Here is a 25,617-nt window from a genome sequence, read left to right on the forward strand (position 1 = left end):
ATACTGCCATTTGGGGTAGCAAGAAGCTGTGCAAAGGCTACCCGCATAGTTTCCTCAAAAAGGAAGGTAAGGCCCAGGCATCAATTAAATTCAGCACCAACGCCCGTGTTCGATACTCGGATCAGGACAACGTTTTCAACTGAGGATGTTTCTTTCTAAAAGAAACAGACACGTATAGGGTTTCCTTTATAGCTTCGTGTTACCTTCGGAACGAATGGTACTACCTCAAGTTACCATTGCAATCAATAATAAAGGACAATACTCGGCCATTTCTTTTTCCTCTCACCTCTTTTTCTTTTTCTCATTGCGCGCTTCATCGCTGAATCCTCGTTCATGCCCGCGGACAGCTCTGTGAAGAACTGTGAAGAACTGCGAAGACCTGTAGCAGAGCCAGCCTGTGCCATGGTCCTGTGGCAGCCTTTCCGACGCATGCGGTTCCTTCGCCGCTGCGCCATGGCCCTGGCGCTGGCCAGCTGCGCCATGCTGATCGGCTTCCAGATGAAGTTGATGACCTCCTCGAGCGCCTGGCGGCCGCCCTGGAGGCAGGGGCGACTGAGGGCCGCCGAGGTCAGCGGCCAAGAGGGCCACGGAGACGAGCACGACGGGCGTGAGAGCCGGACGGAGCGGGACCGCAGGATCATGGAGCGCCAGATTTTCAGGTTGGTTCGCGCCAAGGCATCATCATCATCATCATCATAATCATCATCATCATCATCATCATCATCCTCTTCTTCTTCTTCTTCTTCTTCTTCTTCTTTTTCTTCTTCTTCTTCTTCTTCTTCTTCTTCTTTATGTACACTGCCAGAACTTGGGCCTCTTCCAACGATCTCACTTTATAGCTCCGTCCTGTGACAGCTGACCTCATCTTATATGCGTGCATACTTCCTAATTTCGTTGGAACACTTAGTTCCTTGTCGCCGCCGACTGCGCTTTTATTCTCGTGGCACCCATGCTGTAGCTATAATACCGGTTATCTGCCCTACGCGTTGCATAAAAAATTATTCGTTAATGAGATAAGGCTTAAGAGTGCGAACAAACACCTAAAGGTACAACTAAAACAGGCAAGACATTCTTTTTTTTTTTTTTTTGCCAAGCTTAACATATATAGACCTTCACCGTAATCCAAGTACGTTAAAAACGACAGAAAAGATGACACAGCTATTCCATATTTAATATCAGCAGCTAAAAGCATAACGAATGACATAGAAGAAATAGAAACAGTTAACACTTATTTTCAGTCGGCAAAACCTGGTGATGAGATGGCTGATATCGAAATCGACTATGCTGGCTTGGATCGCTTTCTGTGTGGTCTTATAGACAACTCCAAGGATACAGGACCGGACGGCATGTCGTTATATGTACTTGAGAAGTCCCGCAGTATTGTTCCTCAAAACTTAGGCGTTATGTACAATCTGCCTCTTCAAACAGGCTTGGAACCGAAAGATTTGGACATGAAGTCTCGTGCCTGTGCATAAGGCTGGCAGTAAAAGATTAGTACAGAATTACCGTCCTATATCCTTAACCTCACTCCGTTATAATTTATATATATATATATATATATATATATATATATATATATATATATATATATATATATATTCGAACAATGGAGGAACTTAAGGACGACATGACGAGCGCGCTGGGGGAGGCAGTGGGAGACTGACCAATAGCAACAATTAAGCTATAGCGTCGAAGTGATGCTTCGCGACTTCTGCAGTTGACGCCAGACAGAATGTAGATCCCCTAGAGCAAACCATTTCTGAGAACCACACAAGCATTCAAAACGAACAAGCGGACGGACGTCTACAAGCCAGGACGGGCCGAAGGTGAAAGGCTGCAGGACGGTGTGCAAGGAGGTGCCGCGTATCTGAGCCGGTGCCTGGGCAGCTTCCGACAGTTGCTGTGGTATCTCTTTCAGCAAGCAGCAACGGCGCAGACGTCGACGCCACCGAAAAACAAAACTAAAGGTCAAAAGGAAGTTGAACGAAGTGAGCGCGAAGAAACCAGCTATGGAGGTTACACCTAAGGATTGCCTGGGCTTGGGAGAAAGGCAAGCAGAAAGGGCACATCAAGCAGGACGGCACTGGCATCGCTACTGTGTACCGGGACAGGAACGTCACAGGCGTGCCAAATTATCCCGAAGAGTCAACGTCGCCCGAGAAGACCGTAGCTTTCGTGACAGCGATGGCGACGACCCCAGTGGTTACCAAGGGGTAACGTTTCTGCCAGCTCACCGCTCCCTCAAACCGAATAACCTGCGCACGCATGAAGGTAACAACAGAGCAGACTTGGCGAATGCGAAGCAAAAGAATCAAAAGCCACACGCTCGCACACGGAATCCAGAAGTAGATGGAGACTCGATGACCCCTATCGGGGTCATGACGCACCATATCAATGCTGCGATAGCGACAGATGTAGAACACGCTTCTTCGTTATCGCAAATGGCAATCCCATTTGCAGCAGCAAGTAGCATGTTGTCAGCGGACGGATGTTTGTTCACCCGTGAGCGCGCGTTAAAGAGATCGCCTAATAATTAACGGCTTCTACTGACTCATCCATGTCAAATTCATTCAAGCTATTGGTTGCAGGATAAGTGTCGTGCCATCGCGTAACTGCAACCCGTTACAGTTTTACGTGGCATCAGGCGGGGTAATTCTTTTTTTATTTTTATTTTATTTCGTGGGGGGGTGGGGGGTGGGAGGGTGCATAGAATGGTCAGAGAGGAAAACGCGCGTTGTCGTCGCACACTAAAACAACCGAACGCGGCCGACGGGTCACTATCCGCGTGCACCTACGTGCAGGGACAACGAGCAAGCCGACCACCGACACGACGACCCGGCCCCGTCGTGGTCGCGCAGCAAGTTGCCCTGGTTCTTCACCAACGGCACCGAATGGCCTCGTCCGTCGAGCAGGCTGTCGAGGCTCCCGAACGTGTGGCCCGACCCGCAGTCGCCGCACGACGACCGCATCGTGTCGCAGCTCATGTACCTGCCGCCCGGTTACAAGGGCCAGCCCAAGAGCATCAGTGAGTCATCGCTTCACTTTCAAACACATCGCCAATGATCCGCTGTATTGTACGTATCGTACGAGGCGGGAATGTAACATTACAGTTACAGCCTCTTTTTGTGCAACAGCAAGATAATAATTGTTATACATATTGTCTTTAGTGTGATTTCATCGTTTCGTTTGTGACGCTTGGCCAATATATATTATCTGTGCTAATGAAGCCTTGATTCGCAACTAACAAATGTTTGCCTGTAAGGGTATAAAAGCTTCTTGCAAGCATGCTTTTTTCATATATTAGAGGTCAGATGCGAGTTTCATCCTCCCGTAGATCACCCGATACAAAGGAAAAGGTCACATCGATCATCATCACCATCAGCACGGACTCCATCAAATTGCTGTCACATGAAAAGAGTTGTCCCTGCCAGCCCCCATTGTTTCTCTTTCTTTTTTTTTTTTTGCATGAAGTCAAGAATTAAAATCAATTGAGAAACACGTCTTACGAAATGTCCGAATACCCGGATTCGTAGAGGTAATCTACAGCACTTGTAGTGACTTCTTGATCGGGAAGCTGAGTGTACTACCGCAGGCAAGCAGGCACGCAGGCGGGTAGGCAGTAATCATCTGACATGCCTATGCTGGGATCGGTAGACTGACTCACTGAAGAGACAGATGGTGGACAAACACAGGTGTATGAAAAAGCACCCCCGAAAAACACATCAATGACGACACGGAGACAAACAAAAGGACGAACAGCAAGACAGAACACATAGGGAAACAATGTCGAGGCCTAAATGGCTATAACGTTTCACATGTGATCAAGAGTCCAGAAGTAGATGGAGCCTGTACCTTGATTACGGTTTCTGACGCTCTTGCCAAATTCGCCAGAAATCGGAGACGTCTTGTTTCATTCTATCGTTTCATTTTTTTTTCTTTCTAAGTCATGCATGTAATTCTATGTTTTTCAGATACCACTTATGATACGAATGACCTCAGGTTGCGTGATGCATCGAACGGTGAGACCTCTCGAAGTTATACGTGTTACATTGTGAACAATGTTGTTTTTTTAACAGTGTTGTCAGACACACCGATTTGCTTCGTTGCACTTTTTACTATAGAAATTACACGAACACTCCGACCCCACTCGCTCGCCTACGCGCGCGCGCGCGCGAGGGAGAGAGAGAGAGAGAGAGAGAATGTGAATGTAGAACTAGTGTTCCGCGTACACCCCACACGGCGTTCTGTCGAACACGACTCGCTTTGCTAGAGCACATGCACCCGAACGCAGGATAAAAATAAATTATCCAGAAACGACTGAAACCAATTATCTTAGCGCATATCATTTCCGATCCCGCTGCGCTATCCGCGCAACATTTTCTGTCACTGAAATGTGTCGGGAGAACCAGCGAGACTATAAAGGTGGCATGATTGAGACTTCAACGGCGGTTCGATGATTAAAGCATGGTGTGGTAATGTTCGATGCTTTTTGACGAGCCAAGGCAAATATTTTTAGAGGGTCAAGAAAAGATGCCGTTTTTTTATTTTTCAGAAGCTTTTCTTTGGTGTAGTACGTTAGGTTTCATCAAAACGCATTAAGAAGCACAAGCTTCCACTGCAATGCTCCGTTCTTTTCTTTTTTCTTCTTTTTTGCCCCCTATGCGAAAACCACACAACGCCTCGCTCTAACCTGATGCGAAGCGAGCACTAACTGTAGACCTGACTCGAGAATGAAAGCTATCGTTCCAGTGCCCGGCGGCAGACCATCATGCGCACGGAATACGCGTAGAGATACCCAGGGCTCCTTAGAAAATGCATGAAGATTTTGGTAGGGGTGGGCCAACGTACGGCGCATCCATCAGTGCGTGCGTGCGTGCGTGCGTGCGTGCGTGCGTGCGTGCGTGCGTGCGTGCGTGCGTGCGTGCGTGCGTGCGTGCATGCGCGTATAATGTGGCGACGTCGGCCTCGAGCCAGTATGTTCGGTACGAACACAACAGTTTGGAGGACGCTTAAGCTTCGTCTTTTAGAGTGGAACGCGATAGCATCCAAAGATCCCTGATTGCGTGCCATGCTTCCCGGTAGCCGCAGCTTTCCTGCGGATGCGCGGAGGCGAGCGCCATCTGGATAGTGTTGTTGCAAGGAACCGGGCGAGCCGCGACGCTCTATGAATGGTGGAAACGCTGGAAAAGGGTTTTGTGTTTGGGTTTCCGCGTAACCGAATTTCGTTTTCTGGTACATTCAATTTACAATTCGATGCTATCATGTCTGTAGGTTGCGTTTAGGTCCTACTTCACGATTTTTTCTGACGCATGTTACTTTGAGGAATTAGTTCAGTAACGCCTCTGCGCCACGCGGAGGGGCTGCATGGTTGTGGTTCGAAATGATTTTACGCGAATTGACATCGACGTCGACATAGGATTTTTTGCGACACGAGGACCTTAACGCTATCGCGTCAATACGCGAATGGGCTTATTTGTTCGCTGGTGCTACAAGCCACTGAGTCAGAATTGCGATGCACTGTCAATAATTGCGTCTAAGTTACATAATTTTCAGTCTGAGGTGTTGCAGACTCCACTGAAAGAAAGTTGAGGTCGTTGCATGTTACTTCTTGCATTTTCTATATAATCCTCGTAATTACAGTGTAATTAGATTTTGATTAAATTTAGCCATTCATGTCACAAAGGCTTCTCTTTCCTGTTTTCTTTTCTTTTTTTAAGATTTCGATCACCGTTGCAAACCATATGCGCAAGTTATTTGACGAGGTATTACGAGAAACGGGGGGGGGGGGGGGGGATGCAAAACTGTTCCTTTGCCATTGCTGACAGAATGGGGCACATCGACGTGGCCGAGCCTTTAGTAACGTGTTCGAGTGTAGCAGTATTCAGCAATCTAAAGTGAATTGAAGCCAAATTGGGTACGCAGAGGATTCACTTGACCCTCAGCTCAATGGTCGTGGCATACGGACGGGGGAAAATCTACTTCTGGTTGGCTGCAGTGAGAAATTGTGCAAAAATGTTGAGCAGAAATTATGCGAGGGTGATTGTCAAAGTCGTGATACGTTCTAGGTGTTTTGAGATATGCAGCTCGGGCAATTTTCGGTTAGCTCTATAGGCCGCGTGCACCGCCTATGGAGGCGCCACTGATAGCCACCTAGCGGGCGCTTCCAACAATACGCGTGGGAGCAGTAGCAGACGACAACGCTTTGCAGCAAGGGTGACTGAAGTTCGCGGCTGCGATTTGTCCTTGGTTCGGGCGCCAGACTGCTTCTTCTGCGGTGACAGCTGTAGGGAAGACGCAGACCTCTGTGGGAGCGGGTATGAACAAGATGTTACCGGTGTTTGGGGCAACATGGTCCACATACGCGCCAGGTGCGTCCCGCAGACAAACGCCATGAAGACCATTTACATGAAGTGGAGCTCATGTAAACTAGCCGACAAATTTTGTTGACTAATGTGATGTCTCGACCGTTTTTTTTTTCTTTAATTCTACCCTTGCCGTAATGCTGCTTCTGTACCTCAATAATAAGCACCCGTCGTTAGTGCAGACTTAGATAACAAATCCGCACGGTGCGATGTCTGCATATACCGTTGTGATTTTTCTGCCGATGAATACATGTGACGCCGCCGAATAAGTGTAGTGAAAGTCGCCTGAAGTAGAATAATTGCGAATTTATTGATAGAAACGCGTACACTATAGTCAACGAAGCCACCAAACGCACGGGTTAATAAAAGCGCGTGTTAGCGCTGTACCGCCGATGAACTGCCGTTCGCGCTGCAGTTTTTGCAATTTTAAATTCCCTAAGGGAACTGCTTGGAAACGTACAAAGCTATAGTGTGACTAACATTGCAGTACTTTTTTTAAATGTTACTAGAGAGAAGGGCCACATGATATATTTAAAGGCAGAGCAGCGCCAGTCAAATTAGATACAGCGCTGGCGGCAAGGCCGGGTTTAGTCCTATGCGGCGTAAGCATAATAAGAAATAATTCAGCTGAGTGCAAAATTCACTTGCAAGAAGCGACTACGTTGTGAAACAAACAAATCACTCGGCGTGTTAAGTCTGCTCAGACAGCATCAAGGTATGATGACGTGACGCGAACTACTCAGCGAAAAATGGATCGGCGAAAAATAGAACAAAAATACCATATGCAGTAACTATTAGCAATTCTCGCCCTGAGCTACCTATTTTCTAAACACATTTCCCAAAAAACCACAATATCTAAGGTACCCTCGGGCGAAATGAATAAAGCTGTTAAAGAAGCACTTGCTTGGTGTCATTCCGATAAGACACAGCGTGATTTATACCCTTTACAAACGAGGCAGGGTGAAAACCTCGCAGCTCAAAAGAAACAAGAGTTATGCATGAAGCAACTAGCAACAGTTAAACACGGGCGAAGCCACGCATAAAATAAATGTAAAAACATGAAGTGCGCGACAGCTGGTGCGAGGATTTACCGGGCCACATAAAACTAACAATTTCAGTTCTTGCAAACTTCTGTAGCTTTAACATGCAAGACAATGCGCTCATGTAGTCGTGCTGCCGAGCTAGCCCAACGCGGTAAAGAAGCGGAAAACAATATAAGCGGCAAACGGCATTCCGAACTTTAGCGAAATGCCTTTCAACCGCATGTTGCACTGCAGACGAACTTCGTCGCTTACCCGTCTAACTACAATTGAGTAAAATAATAATAATAAAAAAGAAAAAACACCGAAGCGACAAAGGAAAGGATGAGAACAAGAAATTTCGCGCCGAAGCTACGATCCATTGCCACCGTTGCTCCTGCTGATGAGGCTTTGCGGGGAATAATTAGAACCGTATCACCGGCACGTTTTCGCCGGTATTTGAGCCCCCCCACCCTGCAACAATTCTTCTTCGACATTCTTCGGAAGCTTTGGCCATCCCACACATGCGAAGGGTGTTGCTTATTTTGCTCTGAAAACACGCATAAGACGGAGAAGCACTATCAGCGACGCAACAAACTACGGCGTGCTACGGCGCGCGGCTCGCTCCTCTCCCATGCGTTCTGCGCAAGGCCGCCACCAGTGGCGCGGCCATCGGCGTGCACGCCGCGTATTGGCTAATGCTATTATGAAGCATGTGGTAGCTGTGACGTGTGCAGCTGTCGCAATGGACACGACAGGCACGAACAGGAAAAGAGAAAGACGATTTATTTATTTATTTATTTATTTATTTATTTATTTATTTATCTTAGTGCCCTAAATCAACACGAAAGACGCCAATATCAGAGTGTCCGCCCGCATCAGTCTTGAACAGACGCAGATCTCTCAATATATGTATAGGAGCACTCTTGCGTGTTGCTCCCATCGAAATGCCGCTGTCGCGGCCTGGAATCCACCTGATGTTGAGCAGTGGAACGTTGTCGCCGTTGAGCCGCTTTGGTGGATGCGCAGAGACGGCGGCCGTGAAGACCATCGTCCTGTACGGCGGCTGGTACGACTTCCTGGTTGGACGCGAGCTGTTTCTGAGGGACCGGTGTCCAGTGGACAAGTGCGTCGTCTACCATGGATCGGACATGAGGGAGCGAAAAAGCGCCGTCGTGGATGCCTTCATCTACAAGGACTACTACTACGACCCTGTGGTCCCACACATCACGGGACGCCAAGTGAAGATCATGTACCTGCTCGAAAACCCGATGCACACATTCGTCCCGAGCAGAGACGCGGGAATCGACTGGATGGCCACCTACCGGTACGCAGACGACGACTTCGATTGGGGTACCCGAAAGCCGCCACGTTGAATGCATATTGGAGCAATCCTCAGGGCCAACATGTATATTAATGTAAACTCGCTAGAGCTTAGGGTTGATATATTATTGACGTGTGTTCTGCATACGACGTGTTCATTGTGGACCGAATTCAGAAAATTTTCGTTCGCGAGTGCTGTTTGGCATTGGCCGACCTCCTTCGCTAATAATATGTACATCACCAGTGACTGGTATCTGTTAACAGTTGTAACCTATATATAAAAACGTTGTTGTGAATACTGGCCCGGTTCGTTTAGCAAGTGAGTTTCCTTCGTCTCTGCTCCGGTCTCTTCTCCTCCCTCCCATCCCTGCTCCCGCCAAACTTGTCGTAGACCTTGACGAATTCAAGGAGGAAGGAAGAGCTCGAAAGCGTTTGGACACATTTTATGTCGGACGGCCAAAAGACCATTAGGTTAAGTCGTTCGGGTAAATTCGAAGTGTACAGAAAACGTGAAGAAAACTGCGTCACCGCAGTGAGACATCCTCCTGAAGGATAATTTGGGCCAGTATCTTTAATCGCAAGGCTATAACTGGTTCAATAACAGAAATGTATCACTCCGTTGAGAGAACCGCGTTATTATGCGGCTTTAGGATCTTCAGCTTTTTATTTATTTATTTATTTATTTATTTATTCATTCATTACAGTACCCTCAGGGCCCAAAAGATCGTTAGAGAAGGAGTAGGTACAACAACAGTTTGAACATTTAAGAAAGTCCCCATGGTGCTGCGAAAGCAAACGATACTTCGTGTCATTGTCTAAGATATCACCCTGCCGTAGCCACAAAAATCGTTGCTGCCTTTCAGTAGAAACAATTTCCGGGGACGCTCGTGCTTCTCTGCTAAACAACATGTCCTTCTCGCTGACAAACTACGGACTGCAATGAGGACCTAAGCGTCGCACATCAGACGGACCTACATATTCGATGCATCCACTCGATCCAGAAGGCCTTCTGCAGGGTGCCTCTCTGTATCCATTTACTGGGGACAGTATTTCAGAATACGCCACAAACATTGCGGGGCGGTGTTGCTCACTCGTTGAAGAAGTTACCTAGGAAATGCAAAGCGGTGTCGCTCTCGACTGCGAATGTATTAGTGGAATCGCGAAAAAGAAACTGGGACAGAACAGTCGTCCCTCATCAGCTTTTTTTTTTCTCCCTTCCCGCTCGCAGAAAGGACTCGGAGATTGTGACGCCGTACGAGAAATTCGTGCTTTTCGACCCGCTGGTGAAGACCATCAAGCGCAACTTCGACTACTCCCAGAACAAGAGCAAAATGATCGCGTGGTTCGTCTCCAACTGCGCCGCCTCGAACCGGCGCCTCGATTACGCGCACCAGCTGCAGAAACACATAGAGGTAAGCGGGGGCCGGTCACACCTATTTCGAAACTAATGGAGCCAACATCAGCTACGCGGCGGTGCTCGTTTCAATTCGGCTTCTTCTTAGATTGGACACGAGAATGGCAGAGACCGTTATCATTTGTACATTTGTCCCTTGTGCATTTTATTTCACGTTGACTTCTGTCCTACTCAAAGTTAACGCAGAAGCGATTACTACGGAAGATATTCATCCTGTATATGAAGTCTGATGCATTCGGAACTGTATGGAAGCGGTTTAATGCGCAACGCTTCGTTTGAAGGCTCTCGACCGTTTTCACAGCCCATAGGCAGAGAGATCTTTGAGAGAACCAAAATTGACAGAAGGCTTTCTTTTTTAAACAGATATGTGAGGGATTAACAGCCAACAACGCGCTGCAGATGCAGAAAAAAAAATTCTACGTAATGTTATTTGTAACGTTTCTCACATTTCATAAATATAGGCATTCAAACACAAGTAGTGAAGGACTAGAGAGAAAGCGTTTCATTTATTCTAATGAAATGGAGGGCCCCACTTCGCAACTCTGATGGAGATTACCTTTTTTTTTTTTTCTTCACACGAATAGGTGGACATCTACGGTTTGTGCGGCACGCTCGACTGCCCTCGCTCCGAGAACGAGAGGTGCTATCAGATGTTGGACAATGACTACTATTTTTACCTGTCTTTCGAGAACGCCAACTGTAAGGACTACATCACCGAAAAATTCTTCAATGCTCTACGGTATGTGTTGCACTATTTCTTTCTCTCCTTCTTTTTATTTGCTTCTTTCTTTTATATCTGTTCCCTTCCGTAGGCTCTTCGTTTCCGCTTTTGTCTTCCTTGTTTTCCTCCTGCCGACTTTCTTCATTCATTTCTTGTTTCGTTGCCTACATTCTTTCTTTTATTCATTCTTATTTTTAATTTCTTTCTTCCTTTTTCTTTTCGATACTTTGTAGATTCTTTCTTTCCTTCCTTCCCTCTCTACTTCTCTCTTTCGTTCCTTCTGTAACGAAGAATAACTGCCGGTCAGCAAGGCTAATCACCAGCGTTTACGCACGGGGACGGTTCCGGCTGCTCACAGTGTTAAAACCTCCACAACAAGTTCGACCTCTGCCTTCTCGCGTACCCTGTAAATAAACACCTTAACAATTGGCGGAGGTGCGGGGTACGACTCCGTCAACGTTGGAACTTCGCCATCTGCACTTGCCACGCCAGCCAGATCCTTGGCGCACACCAGACAAGCACCCGATTTGTTACAATTGTGGTATTCCGGAACACGTTGCCCGGTTATGTCGCGACGCCGTACAGTGCCTTTTTTTTTTAATTACCGCCGACTCATGAGCACCAACGCTTCTCGACAGTCACGATCTTCTGTGTCGCCGGATGGAATCCACGTTCTTAATACTGCTCGTCATTCTCCATCCACACACCGCCACTCCCTCTCACCGATGACGTGCCGGTCAAGCCCTCTGCCTCAGGGAATCGTCGCACTTCCCGAGACGAGGACTGCACCGCCTTCGATTTACCAAAGGTCTCGAAATAACCCCGACAACGTCGTTGAAGTATTTCGAACATTCTCACTGGTGGATATGGGCGCAGCCATCTCTATGTTACGCGAAGGACTTTGACTTTCCCGAGGCGAGAACTGCATCCCATTCCAGTTACCAAAGGTTTCGAAATAAGTAAGTGTGTCTTAATCAGCTGCGACAAGATCAAGCCGGGAATGATCGCAGGCTTTTGCCTCGAATACAGTCCCACATTTACCGACTCGCAATGATTACTTTTCCAGTCTGCACTAGCGCGTTCGAGGACTTTTGTTTTGAGCCAAGTACAAGGCGATGTTGCGGAGGGGATAACCAACGGATGCCTGATTCAACCGGGGTTATTAGTGCCGCCCAACGAATACGTTTGACCTTGTTGGTATTTGAGTCTATTGATGCCAAACAATGCTGAAGATAAGCTGGTTTGCGTAGATTGTCGCCTTCGTGTGTCCAACCTGGCGGTGAAAATTCTGGTGACTTAAATTAGCTATACTGCAAAGATTTAATATTCACTGCTGTGCGCTATAGACATGTATTGTTGTAGCCCCTAATTATAACCACTTTTCAAGCATTTCTTGTTTACAAGTTAAGCCGTATTTCCAATCGTGCGTGAAAATGTGTGCGTAAACCAAATTTCAACAGAACTGAATATTTAACTAGATTCTTATGGCGATAACAGCTCTTGTTCTGGAAAGCTTTTGAAGAGCCATGCCGCGCATATACGATTCTTTCGAGGACACCATCTCGTTGCTCGCCCTAACTCACCTGGTCGCCCTGCCCCGTTTATAGATCAGCGTTGATCATCCAGTGTGCCCGTAGGAAGTAGTTTCGTTACTGATCCTCGCAGAAATTATTGTGGAATACGGAGACACAAAAAAGGCGCTTCCAATTTAAAGAAGAAAGAAAGAAAAAGAAAATTGTCGGCAACAGAAAATGACTTTTCAAAGTTTCGCGACAAACGGAAGCGCGCTCGAGTGGCACTGGCGTCACTTCTGCTTCGACTCACGGTTGTCACTCGACTAGAACAGTGAGAAGTCGCTTTTGACTGTTTTGCGATCACGTGATCCTTGGCACAGGCTGAGTGCCCTAACAAATGCCGAAGGCCCCGTCCCAAGCGCAAACCAAGCAAGCTCCACGGTTTTACGGTGCCAGAACCACGATCTTATCGTGAGGCACGCCACGTCCGAGAGCTTAGCAGAGTAACGTCGTAGCCACCACGGCGCGTAAAGCCACGCAAATGCCGGGCGTTGAACGCGGGCGGCCCCTTTTGCATCCATTTGTTCTCTTGACGAGCCGGTGGGTGTCTGGCAGGCGCCGCGATTCGAATCTGCCGCTTAAAAGAAAGTCGTTTCTACATTCAGAAATTCCACCGAGAACTTGGTGAAGGTTGAACTTTTTTACAAAGTTTCTTAACTTCGGCTTTCACTTTTGAAATACAAACCTGATCGTAACAATTAAACACGCACAGATGCGACAGGAACATATGCACTTTAGCGTCAGACAAACTAAACGAAAGGACGGCGAACGCTCCTTCTTTGTTAGTAGGCCTTTTTCACTGCGCGTATGCATTTCTTTTATTTGTCTCGTATTGTTTCCACACTCCTCAGTCGTTGCAGGACAGTCCGGGAATCCTGAACTGGACATTTGTTAGAAACCTCTTGCATCAACTTACAAGAACATCTTAACATCTTAGACATCGGCGATCCATTTGTTGTTAGAAACTCGTAAGTTTTACATAATTTTTTTAGCTGTGGCAAATTGTTTGTTTTTTGTTTATTTCTTCCATTCTTTCTTTCTTTTTGTTTGTTTTTTATGCCTGCCCCAAGCCACAAGACTAGGGCTGCGGCGAGTGTACAGCCAACTGTGTACGCGATTTAACGTGAAAAGCAATCTATAACGTCATATCGATAAAGCAATAACGTTATACCTCGCAATCGCAATGACCTTTGGAACATTTAAAAAAAATACCTGGCCCTGATTCTCGTGGTCGACGCGGGTCAAAATGTGGCCGTCACAAATTGTCTTACAACGGTAGCCGCGGTTCACTAATAGAGCGGAAAATTGCCACATGTGGCCGCAGGACGGTTTACTTAAGTTTATTATTCGGGTAGACAACACCAGGCGGTACCAGTCATAATTATCTATCCCAATTAGTCTAACATTTATTACCTTCTCTCTCTCTCTCTCTTATATTTCTTTTTTGTTGTTGTATTATTGGCATCGTTTCTCAGTTATAAACATTGCATAATATACTTTTGCAGTGTAATTCCCCCTGTTAGCCTCTCCAATTTGACCGCTGCTGATCAGCTGGCGACTGCGTCACAAAGGTTGTCCCCAGCTAACGTTAGCCAAGCTCTTAAAAATAAAATATAGAATATACGAGGACGCAATTGAGGGATGGTATTCTGTCAGCAGTGACATACCGCATCAGGACGTTTTTTTTTTTTTTTTTCGTAACTGAACTATCGATAATTATGTGAGATTAATTAACGAACTTCCTCATTATTGAATTAAGGGTGAGAATTTTGATAGCAAAGCAATAATTGTGTTTTAAAACACCCGATTCACTTGTTTTCAGCGTGCTATGTCTGGCGTAATTATCTTTTTTCGCGCTATGACGAAAAATGCGCAATATGAAAATAGCCGCGTGATTACGCGTCCGCGCGCCAGAAATTTAATTATATATATATATATATATATATATATATATATATTAAATATGATTGTCCGACGGCCGGATTCAAGCAGAGGACAATTACATAATTAACAATTAATTAGTTAATTGATCAGTTCGCTAATTCATACTGTACCCTTTACGCAAGGGATGCCCACTCCCCCGCTGCGACGTACCTCATAATCGGACCGTAGTTCTGGCATGTGAAACCCCAGAAATTATACAAAATTAATTCGCACGTCGTCATAGGTCAAAAGGTGGGGGCCGATCCCGAAAATAGTGCAGCAAGAAAAAAATTTCATACAGTCCGACGACGCTCATCCTACTATGCTCACGCGAGGGGTGGCGCGATAGAGTGCCGTGCGCAGTTACTCCGGCCCCCATTCTCACTCCCAAGTCACCAACGTTGTCTTCCGCCAACTTTAGCTGGAGATTGAATCGATCGCCTTCCGAATTTTTTTTTTTCTTTCTCGTAATGCATGCGGACAGTACGCAACCTGCGAGCGCTTTTCTTTTTTTTTGAGCTGGTGATTATATTCGTCCATGAAAAAAAAAAAAACGAGACGTGAATGGCTGCGCCCTAAATCGTTATCTATATATGTAATTATGTGGACTCTCTAAGATATGAGCGATGCATCACCTTATACCACCTTGACTCTCTTTCAATGAAGTGTGCAAAGCCTCGTAATAAAATTGCGTAACTTTAGCGCATTCATCGGCAGTGCAGCATAATGCACGTCTAATGGGGATTAGTGAGTTTTAGCACATTTTTTTCGTGCGACGGGACGCTGGCAGAACGGGGCTGGCCGCAGCACATATGGCACAGAAGGCAGGAAACACGCATTGAGTATTAGCGGAGAGTACACATAGCAGTACTAAGCCCGATTATAGCGAATATGTTTGAAAAGAGTCGCGTATATAGTGAAAGAACTGAACCGGTTATAGGCAAGCGTTTGCAGAGTCTTGGGTAGATTTAGAACTGTTTTTTCCCTTCTTATAGCTTGGCCACTAGCGCACCTGGAGTGCAACGAAGGAGTACAGTGAATATGGTGAGCTTAACATATGGTCACTATAGAAACTTTTCACTACAGCTCGGTCACAGTTAATCGGTTGCTCTGGATGCAGTGAAGTAATTGACAGTGCGGAACCGCAGCTCCCGCAGCACACACGGAGCCTTAAAAACAGCTGTAAAAGTGCAGCTCAGATACAGTAAGAAACGGAAATTCCTTGGCCGTAGCGAACTAATTGCGTCAGATATGGTGAAGCGTCCTGAAAGACTGAAACAGACGTCGGGCAGTTCCTTAAAACTGTGCACACGTCGCGTATAACGAACGAGTACAGTTGGTATATATGTATAGTGAAACGTTTCAAATACCCTCGGGTCAAGCGAATTATTCGCGCAGGATGTATACAGTGGAGCTCTTGATTAGAACGAAATCATCTGAGCGTCAAAGCAGATTCCCAAGCTTTGCGAATGGTGGGAGCACCAGCTATACTATACGCAGTTTCACTGCCTTCGATGTACGAATTGCTCGGACTGGCCTATACACATCTGAGAAGAATTTCTCTTTACCTTCGTGTTTGTTGGGTGTATGGCCACACTGTTAACAAACCAACGCGACCGGTCGCTTATAAAAACCAGTAAGCACCCCGGCACGCTCGCTCCCTATAGCAGCTGTAGACGTTAAAGAATAACCAAACGGAACAGAAGCAAAGGAAGAAAAGTAAATTGGGCGGCCTTAATCAAGTGGGAAAGACAGAAATGGACGCCAATAATAAGTCGTAGCGGGCGCATTAAGTTAATGAAAGACCAAGCAACAAAACCGAGTGAATCAGGCGCCCCACACGGTTCAACAAAATCGTTCAAACAAAAATGACAAAACCGAGTGAATCAGGCCGCCGCCACTGCAGAGTCGATCGTTCAAACAAAACTTACAAAACACAGGTGTCTCACCTTTTCTCCACAGATAGACGAGCCGATAACCATGATTTCACTGTTTGTAAAAACCACAACAAGATTACAGAGACGTGAGCTGAATAAATTGAGATGACGTCCTGAACGAGAACGTTAATTTCTGAAAGTGGAGTCGGCATCGCAGTACGCGTATATAGAGATATAATAAACGTGCACGAAGCGTATATGATTGAAAATCGTACGCAGACAGTTCCGTTGGTACATAACTGACAGGCAGACGGGGAAGCGTACGGACAGGAAATTAAGCGCCAGCAACCACTGCAGCAGCAAGTAGATGGAAAAGCTTCAGCCTCGCAGCAGCAGGATTGAATGGACTAAACACATCCGTTCCAGGCAGAAGGAATGGGTACTAAAACGTACGAAAAGTATCATGCAGCAAACAAAACGCGAAACGTCTAGCGGCGAGACATGATGAAGTTATTGCGCGTGGTCTAAACACATAGTGGTTAAGCGATTGCTCTAGCATATGGGTTCCGAAAGAAAGAAAGAAAGAAAGAAGCGCGGCCACCCATTTCTCTAAGGTACACACGTGCCCGCTATGCATAGCGTTCTGTACAGCCCTTCACACTGTTAACAGAAGCACGCGAGTGCTTTATCGTCTGCTACGAGGCCCGCATTGTGTTTACTGAAGTCCGCTACCTATGTAAGTGGGAAACGCTTCCCCTAAATTAAGAATAAGTGGCCCTGACGAGATGAATGCACCCTTACACAGTGCTCACAAGTGAAAAGCACAACACAGAACGGTGTTATTAACCGCAATGCAGGTGAACATACAGGTGATATAAGAGCTTAGCAAACACGCCTCGTTTCTGCGTCGGCATTCGCCGTTATTCCGGAGAAATCGGGGGGGGGGGGGGGGGGCTTTGTTGCCTAGAAGCTCAAAGTGCGGAATTTTCCCGGTGACTATTTCACAAACAATGGTTTCAAGCAGCGAGCAAATAAATTAGAGGCGTGCGAATAGTTATCTTTGAGATCGAGTCGGAATACGAATCGAATAGTGCCAGTGGCGAATCGAATCGAATATCAAATAGCGTTCGAATATTTTTCGCATAATGAACAGCCGTTATCACAATTAATCTAAAACAATGTTCACACCCTAGCATTCTTAATGCTAGCAAGTTTCTCTCACTACATTGTATGTTATGAAGCGTTATTTAATAAAAGCACAGATAGATCATTAGGAGCACACGGATAGGTCCGTCGCATGCACATGACTCTTCAGATAGTGCGAATGATCGCTGTATAGCGTGTTATGTATGGGTACTTATGCGACGTAGCCTGCTCCACTAGGCAAGTTCTCATGTTATGTCTACCTATGCCCGCAAGGGTGAAAATTTACCTACTTTTGCTCCAACTTTACGTTTAATTGGGCGCAGCTGACATTCTGAAATATTCGAAAGGTATTGGAAAAGTACTCGCATTTACGTATAGGACTATTCGATTCGAAGACCGAATCGAATGGGACGCTATATCCGATTCGTTATTCAGAAGTTTCGAATGTTCACACACACCTATAATAAATGGTTTAGTCATTTGTCAGTATGGCTAAAGACAAACTCGAGCTATATAAACAATGACAAAAACTAAACATCGTGTTTTTCGATCACGAAACAAGTGTATATTCCGTGAAACTCACGCTAAATTTCGAAGAGTTTTGATTTAACGGTTCTGGGATCAAGTTACTGCCATTTTACAGGTACTTATATGAACAGTTTCCGAAACGCTTTCTACGGTGTGATTTCTTTTTCTTTCAAGTTGTCAAACTCGATTCTCTCATTACCATATTGTTGAAGCCCAATGCGATGGGCGTTGTGAAATTTGGTGTTTGGCGAGTGTATATGTATGTGTGTGTGGGGGGGGGGGGGGAGGGGTCGTTGGCACATTGTCAGGCATTTAGTTGCCTTTTTTTGCCGCCTTTTACTATACAACCACCGTATATACTAAATTGTTTGTATATCCATAATGTTTAAAAACAGCGCTAACGACTCGGGACACAGAAAAGAGGATGGGACACACACGGCGCTGACTTACAACTGCGTTTATCGGATAAACACGGTTGCTTTTTGAAGCCTTACATCAATCGTGCGCGCATGCTCAATGCGAATAAAAGCACAGGTTATACATGTAGGTCTTATTGCTTGAGTGTTGAACGAAAAGGAAGCGTATGTCATATTTATATTACAGATGTTAATATTATATATATATATATTGGCTTCTTGCTCACGATCGGCCAGCGTTCGTTCATAAGCGCAGTGTGCGTCTATTCTTTCGCCCGTGTCTAATACGCTGGAGATAAACAGCGTTCGCTGCTTTTTGTACCCCGGTATCTATTATTATCCTTTACGAAAGGGCGAAACAAGGGGGGGGGGGGAGAGAGAAATCGGGTATTATCCCGACTTTCATACAACTCGTTCGGGGTGCGAAAAATCGGGAGGAATCATTACCCCCAAAAAAGGGGAGGGACCCCGTTGACTCACCGCCTCACCGACTCGGCGCGAGACACGCAGCCCTATATAACACGCACGGTCCAACGTCTCTCGTCCCTTCGCAGGCACAACGTGGTCCCCGTGGTGATGGGCGCTTCCCGCGAGGAGTACCTGGCCGCGGCTCCGTACCACTCGTACATCCACGTGGACGACTTCGCGTCGCCCAAGGAGCTGGCCGAGTACCTGCACCTGCTCAGCCGCAACCGCACGCTGTACAACCAGTACTTCGAGTGGAAGGGCACCGGGGAGTTCGTGAACACGTACTTCTGGTGCCGCCTGTGCGCAATGCTGCACGCGCCGCCAGCTCCGGCGAAGCGGCGCACGCAGAGCGTCCACGAGTGGTGGCACGACGGCGCGTGCAGGGCGGTGGCGTAGTGCGAGCGCCCAAACACACGAGCGGGGGAGGGGGCGAATGGCATTTGTTCGCGCTCGTGGGACAGCGTGTTTACTACATCGCTCGTGCATCCTGACGAGAACTGTCGCTCTCTCAGGACTTTCGAGAACTATACTGCGCGCGTCTCGACTGTTGTCGTCGCAGACTTGCGACATCGACCGTAAACGTGCTCTGGTATCGACTTTCCTTTTTTTTTTTTTTTTGCAACTGTTGCTCCACTGACTTTAGTTGTGTTCCGTCTGTTTGTTTGACCTTTCTCGCCGCTGCTTGCCCTGCCTGTGTTGCGTGGGTGCTCGGCAGTTTTGCACGCGTTATGAACGCGCATTTAGGTTGAGCACCGTAAAACATGTAGATAGATTCGTATTCCTGAAAAAAAAACAGAAAGAAACGGTAGTAAAATAAATGTGTGCGGGAACAATCGAGAATGATCGTCAATGTAAGCGAATGGCACGAACGAAGAAACGAACGAGCGAGCGCGCGATAATCTTCCTTCTCTACTCGCAACACGCTCGACAGTTCCCCCGCTTCCCCACTCTTCCCTCCCTCCCTCCCTCCCTCCTTCCCACCCTCGCCGCGAGTCGGTTGCGCGAGATCATATGCCCTTTCTCACGGCGTATTGGAACCGCAAGTCCGGCCACCGACAGTCAACTATGCATCGACCACCGCAGATCGCCGATCGAAAACTGCCGCCAACCACAAAAATGGGCGAAAGAGTCAACAAGGAGCCATTCCTTTTAACACAGGCCGCCGCTTTTGCCATCCATGCATGTGAATCTGCGTTCCGCGGCGATAGCCAATCTGCCGCAGGCCGAAAAACAATCTCTGCTTTTCAGGCTACATGATTGATGCGTGACGCAACTCGGTGGTCTCCCTCACTACGCATGCAGAGGACTGTTTCTGTAAAGTATTACACCCATGTGCAGCCGCCAGCAAAGAAGTCTGGGGACGACAGGTGACACGAAGCTTGTCTTTTTGGGTCGCTGCCTATAAATAGGCATGAAGGCTCAACTCAAGCGGTAGAGCCTACGTGCGCCTGTTCAAAACAATGTCATGCATTACGGAAATTCTACGTTGTCCGGCCGTGCTAGAAGGAGTTCTTTTTTTTTTTCCTGCTGTCATGGTCCGCAGACTTTTGCTCTCGTGTGAACGGCGCGAAAACAGCAGAAAAATTGCAACGAACGCCCGTGCGCCCTCCTCGTCGACGAAGCGCCTGGGAACCTTTTCCTGGTGTGCACAACGATGGGCGTTCGCACAAATTACTGATAGACTAAGGTCAATACGCGACAAATTTTGTGTTATGTATGTGTTCCTTTCGGAATTTCCAGCAAAAGAGGAAGAAATGGTCCAATGATTCTACCTCCCCGCATGATGCACGAAGGTTCGATGGTGCGAATCTACACATCAGCACTCATATAACGGTTAATTGCGGCTTTCGACGCCGTAGAATGGTCATCGGCGCTTCGCGCTGTCGTGAGGGGGGCGACGGGACATTCCGGAGGGAACGCTAAATGTCAGTGTACCGCTGCAGCATGAAAGGGCTCACTTATGCGACCAACACAAACTGGTCTTCTCTGCAGAATCTGGTCACAGCCAGCAGGGTGAGGTTCGATATATAAAGAAACCTACATGTCTACTAAGTGCCGTATATTTTACAAATTGTCAGCAATCTCACTATGCGGTAGTCCGCAATGTCCGGAAATCCAGAGAAACGGAATTTCTTTAACATGAGGTGGAATGAAAAAATATGATAGGCTAGTGTTTGGAGAAACAATCTTACATTTATTACAACCTTCAACCGAACTGATACATTGAATTGGTCATAGGTCGGCACTTATTTTTGCTAAGATACTGCGTGAACGCAACCTTATATAGCTTGAATTGAACCGCATAATCCTGCCGGTTGTGAGACCAACACCGGGTAACTTGGCCCGAGAACATGGTCGCACGCTCTAAGAGCTTTCGATATTAGCAGTTGAAAGCTTGACGCTAAATCTGATATGTTTGTTTCAAAGTGACTGCCATACTTTGTGACCCTTAGGCACGCGTCCTTGTGACTGTCTTTGTTCTTTTTTTCTTGGCTTACTGGTGTGAGCGCCATCTGACGTCCGGGCCCAGGTGTATAATGTAGGGGGAACGCCAAGCGGTCAAAATTAATCAGAATACTCCGTGCGACTTCTCAGATAACTCCTCTGTACTTTGCGACGTTAAACTATGTCAACCTATCAATCCATTAAAATACCAATACGACCCCAATTATAATCACAATGCGTGCGCACCACATTCGCCCAAAAAGCAGTTTTCTTTTTCTTTGTTTTTTGTTTTTTCTCTTTCCGCCACTCACACAACCCGCGGGAGCAAAACCGTTGCATTATTTAACCAGCCGATGTTATAGTCTAAGATCAGCGATTGTTCTAGAAAGATTATTTTCATTTTCCATTCTTTTATCGCGTTCTTGTTCGGTGTCGTCCAAAATACTTTCACTGAAACGTACATATTGCGTCAAAAATGAGAAGAAAAACAATAGCGGGGTAAGCACAAACTTGTACGGTAAACGATGGAAGTGAATAGCTTCAAACTGAACTTTAACCTCTTCAGTCGCGAATGGGCGTATACCTCGCCCCGCTCAAAACGCACGCGCAACCGCCTTGCTGGCGCCATGATGACAGTATAGTCCATCGCCCCTTTCCCACTGTACTAGGTGTATATTGAGGGGAATGCTCAGAACAGTGCCATTGTGGATATTTGCAGCAAATTTTAATTTGATCCAGAAGAGCCAATTGGCTCTTCCGGACCAAGCTTAGCAAGCCGCTCGTGCCAGTGGGTCCCTGGAATAGGGGCCCTAACCATCGTGCCTTACTTTATTTATTTTCAACAACGTTTTTACTCACTCACTTTATGACGAAGCGGTTTTGCCATGGTACAAACACAACACGTCTGTTAGCATAGTTGCCTTTCAGCCGCAACAAAGGACAACTACTCGCACTATACCAGCATGCTTTAAATTAATTTAATTCTGGGGTTTTACGTGCGATAACCACAATATGATGCTGAGCTACGCCGTAGTAGGGGGGGGGGGGGGGGGGGGGACTACGGATTAACTTTGACCACCTGTGGTAACCACCCACGGGTTACCGCCAGCAGAGGCAAAATCTTCGCCTGCGCAGCCGCCAATGACTGACCGTACTGAGTCCATACCAAAGACGTTGGCGTGAACAAACGCCCGCCTACGATTTTAGCGGACCTATTTAGGCGGTCCCGCAATTGTTTCTTTATTATTATTATCGTCTTTCCTACTCCGTTACTATGGACTGAACAGTGCAGGTTTCGCACTAATAATCGACTCGCCCTTGCGCGGTTGCGATGGTCTCCCGGAGGCCTGCGACCTGCCCACAACGCCACGGTTCACAGAAGAAACACCGGTAGAAGTCAACCGAGGTTCCAGTAACTGGCGTCCCAACAACGGACATTGGGTACACGGGCGTTTTTTGCATTTCGCCCGCATCGGAATGAAGCCGCCGCGGCCGGGACTTGATCCCGCAGCCTCGTGCCTAGTAGCGCAACGCCCTAGCCAACTAGGCAACCACGGTGGGTGGCACACCTTCGGCACTGGGGCACCGCAGTTAAACGCAACGTAAAATTCGTCTATTATGATGGACTGCGAATATGTGCATTGCTTTTTATTTTTACCATGAGTTTTCTTTTTCTTTCTTCTCTTTGTTCTGTAAAAAAAATGACATGCTTATATACGTATTGTAATCTGCTCTATAGATAAAACCACGTGACTGCGGTCATGCGCTGTCGTATTGCAGATCTTGCAGATTGCGAAAGAACCGTGCGCGCGCACCGTGGCGAAGTGAGCTACCGCGGCTCTAGGCATCGCCTTCACAGTGCGTCAGCATCTTTGACGGTGGCGCCCGGAAAGGAAGCGCCGTGATCGTCCCTGATAAGCGATAGGCTCGACGCGCAGTTGAGAGCGTTGCAATACGATAGCGCACTAGCGCAGTCAAGTTGTTTTATTTCATATTTCGCGGGCTTTCTTTAAACGCCGAAAAAAAATCGTCACGTAGCACGTACGTTGCAACAAAATAATTGGATCGGTCGTTTGTGAACCCCCTCTACAACGCAACGAAACGCACTTGGCCCAAAAGTGAATATTAAAAATTTTGCATAATTGATCTTGGTTAATTAACTAATTTAGCGGTATACGAAATATACCCTAAGGAGCGCCACATGACGGCAAACCAAATGGCATTGGTTTCATTCAGCAGCAGTTAACCACTTTTTAGAAATGGTTGGTTTAGGTTACGTGAAACACCCTGTATAACTTTGCAAAATCATGTTTATAACTCTAACTTGACAATACAAAACGATATCGCATTATGTAAACTTCACCCATTAAGACATCTACAAGATAAAAAATTGATGCGTTATAAACCATTTCGAAATACACCACTAATTTGTTTATAAGGACTTTTGCAAAACTCTCGTAAGAATTGTACAAGTTTCACGTATGTTGTAAGTCCGTGTATGAAATTCATCCGCTTTAAATGCTCTAGCAGATGCAGTTTATAGTAGAAATGCTATGTATGTTCTTGGCGCAAAGTTGTGTATTTGTGAAGTTGTGCATCATTTTTTTTTTTAGTAGGTACTATTTCCCAAGTTTAATAAAAAAAAAAATATGAGATTCTAACTAAACCAATATTTTCTCCCGACAATCGGTGTAGTTTAACTTTCCTTTTTAAATGCATTTTTTTTTTCTGATCGATTTAGTCGTGGTCTAATCAGAGTATTCCTGCGTTTAACGTTCAAATGTATTTGAATAAGAAAATCGAACTCGGCCCCGTGGCTTTTCCTTTGCCACGGCTAGACAGAACTGGCAAAACCAAGTTGCGTACAGAGTCGTGTACACTGCAGCTTCAATCAGAAGTCGCACATTCGGGTCTGCTGCAGGACGAAGGCCCCTTCCAGCTTTCTCCAGTCGCCCATCTTCTGCGTCAGCGGACTCTATTCTGTCTTGTGCCCGCGAACTTAACTGGTCTCATCACTCCCACCTAATATTCTGCCACTCTCGGCAGCTTTTTCCTTCCCACGCTACCATATTCTGTTACTTGATTGGCATCATCGGCTCTAGACCACCACCGCACCCGAAGCTTTGGATCCGCGAAATCGGATATTTGATATAGTCACGCGCTTTCGCCTCTGCCATTTCCTCTTCCGAGAGCAAGTCATTCGAGAGCAAGTCACTTCGAGAGCAAGTCACTCAGACAAGCAGTTGCCTGCTTGTCTGAGTTCGAGGAAGGCCGGATCTGCCCGACTGATTAGGAGGCTGGAGAAGACCGGTCGAAAATACCATAAGAGAACGCTGGTCACCTCCCCTACGCATGACATATATGTATAACCGGGCCAGCACCACTCCACTCTTGAAAAAGAATGTCAAGCACAAATACAAGTTTCACAGAAATGTTTTACTTACATTTCCTGCTTTTTTAGACTATACCTCTGAACGTCGTGCGGTTTATATGGCTTTATTTTTTTATTATTTATTATTATTATTATTATTATTATTTTGCTGCAAATGATTGTTCCTGCTCCTCAGTAATTTCCTAGTGATGGCTTCGCCGCAGCTCTGATATGTATACGGAAGTGCACGCTCTACAGGCAACAGAACAACATTGTTGGTGCAAAATTACTGATGCAGATCTAACGCACATTTTGGAATCAGTGAGATACGAAGCATTCGTCATATTGGTAATTAAATGCGATGTGTGCAATTCCGTTTATTTTCGTGCTATGCAACGTGTAATCTTATGCGCTATTTATGTTTGTGCAGCGTGTTGTTTATTATTAGTAAAAGGGGAAAGGGAGGGGGGGCACGGCAAGCTTTAGAGGCCTCTCACCATGCCCCATCGGAAATTTCGGTTATATAGGAGAAGTTGTAAAATGTCGTCCACGGGGTGTTTTGCCGCAAAATATTTATCAAATTGGTTCGTTATTATAGGAGACACGAGAAATTAAACGTTGCATCGTCATGATGCCTGGCGCTGCGTTCCACTGTCAACAGGGACGCACTGTCTATTTGCCTCGAATAGCATCCCCAAGCGGCGCCACCATGGTCTCGCGTGGACCGTCTGAAACTTAGGCTCCGGAAAGCCATCCGGATGGTGCTTGGCCTGTCGAAAAGCTCCCACAATGCTGCCATTCTGGACGAGGCCGTGACGTGACCGCTGTCCCTGCTCCTGTTTCAGCGTGGCCTCCATCACGTCAACAAGCTACAGCGCGTCCCAGATAGCAGGGTTCTGCTCTCAAGGTTGCTGAGCCGACCCCACTCGCGCTTGGGCAGCCTGTGCCAGTCATACGTGGAGCCTGTCCACCTTCCTCCCACGTTGGCCACCCACTGCCTCCTCCACACGACCGACCGTTGGAGATGTCCA

At 46.6% G+C, this 25,617-nt stretch overlaps 2 protein-coding genes across 2 annotated transcripts; both read left to right on the forward strand.

Moving 5' to 3' along the window:
- Positions 1-333: 333 nt before the first annotated feature.
- On the forward strand, positions 334-5,935 carry LOC129386390 (uncharacterized). Its single transcript, XM_072287641.1, has 4 exons — positions 334-659; positions 2,802-3,025; positions 3,972-4,080; positions 5,923-5,935. The coding sequence occupies exons 1-4, from the start codon at positions 334-336 to the stop codon at positions 5,933-5,935; spliced, it is 672 nt and encodes a 223-aa protein (XP_072143742.1).
- A 2,513-nt stretch (positions 5,936-8,448) lies between these two features.
- On the forward strand, positions 8,449-20,392 carry LOC129386391 (glycoprotein 3-alpha-L-fucosyltransferase A-like). The gene is made up of 4 exons (XM_055074251.2): positions 8,449-8,708; positions 9,933-10,116; positions 10,703-10,857; positions 18,858-20,392. Exons 1-4 carry the CDS (start codon positions 8,533-8,535, stop codon positions 19,165-19,167), a joined length of 825 nt encoding a protein of 274 aa, XP_054930226.2. The 5' UTR covers positions 8,449-8,532; the 3' UTR covers positions 19,168-20,392.
- Positions 20,393-25,617: the final 5,225 nt, after the last annotated feature.

The sequence above is a fragment of the Dermacentor andersoni genome, chromosome 4 (assembly GCF_023375885.2).
Source record: "Dermacentor andersoni chromosome 4, qqDerAnde1_hic_scaffold, whole genome shotgun sequence".
Classification (NCBI taxonomy): Eukaryota; Metazoa; Arthropoda; class Arachnida; order Ixodida; family Ixodidae; genus Dermacentor; species Dermacentor andersoni.

Excerpts from the sequence above, each read along its gene's own strand:
- LOC129386390 (XM_072287641.1), top strand. The coding sequence starts at position 334 with ATGCCCGCGGACAGCTCTGTGAAGAACTGTGAAGAACTGCGAAGACCT. Across the intron at positions 660-2,801 it reads ATGGAGCGCCAGATTTTCAG|GGACAACGAGCAAGCCGACC; the intron begins GTTGGTTCGCGC and ends ACCTACGTGCAG. Across the intron at positions 3,026-3,971 it reads GGGCCAGCCCAAGAGCATCA|ATACCACTTATGATACGAAT; the intron begins GTGAGTCATCGC and ends TATGTTTTTCAG.
- LOC129386391 (XM_055074251.2), top strand. The coding sequence starts at position 8,533 with ATGAGGGAGCGAAAAAGCGCCGTCGTGGATGCCTTCATCTACAAGGAC. Across the intron at positions 10,117-10,702 it reads AGCTGCAGAAACACATAGAG|GTGGACATCTACGGTTTGTG; the intron begins GTAAGCGGGGGC and ends TCACACGAATAG. Across the intron at positions 10,858-18,857 it reads AAATTCTTCAATGCTCTACG|GCACAACGTGGTCCCCGTGG; the intron begins GTATGTGTTGCA and ends GTCCCTTCGCAG.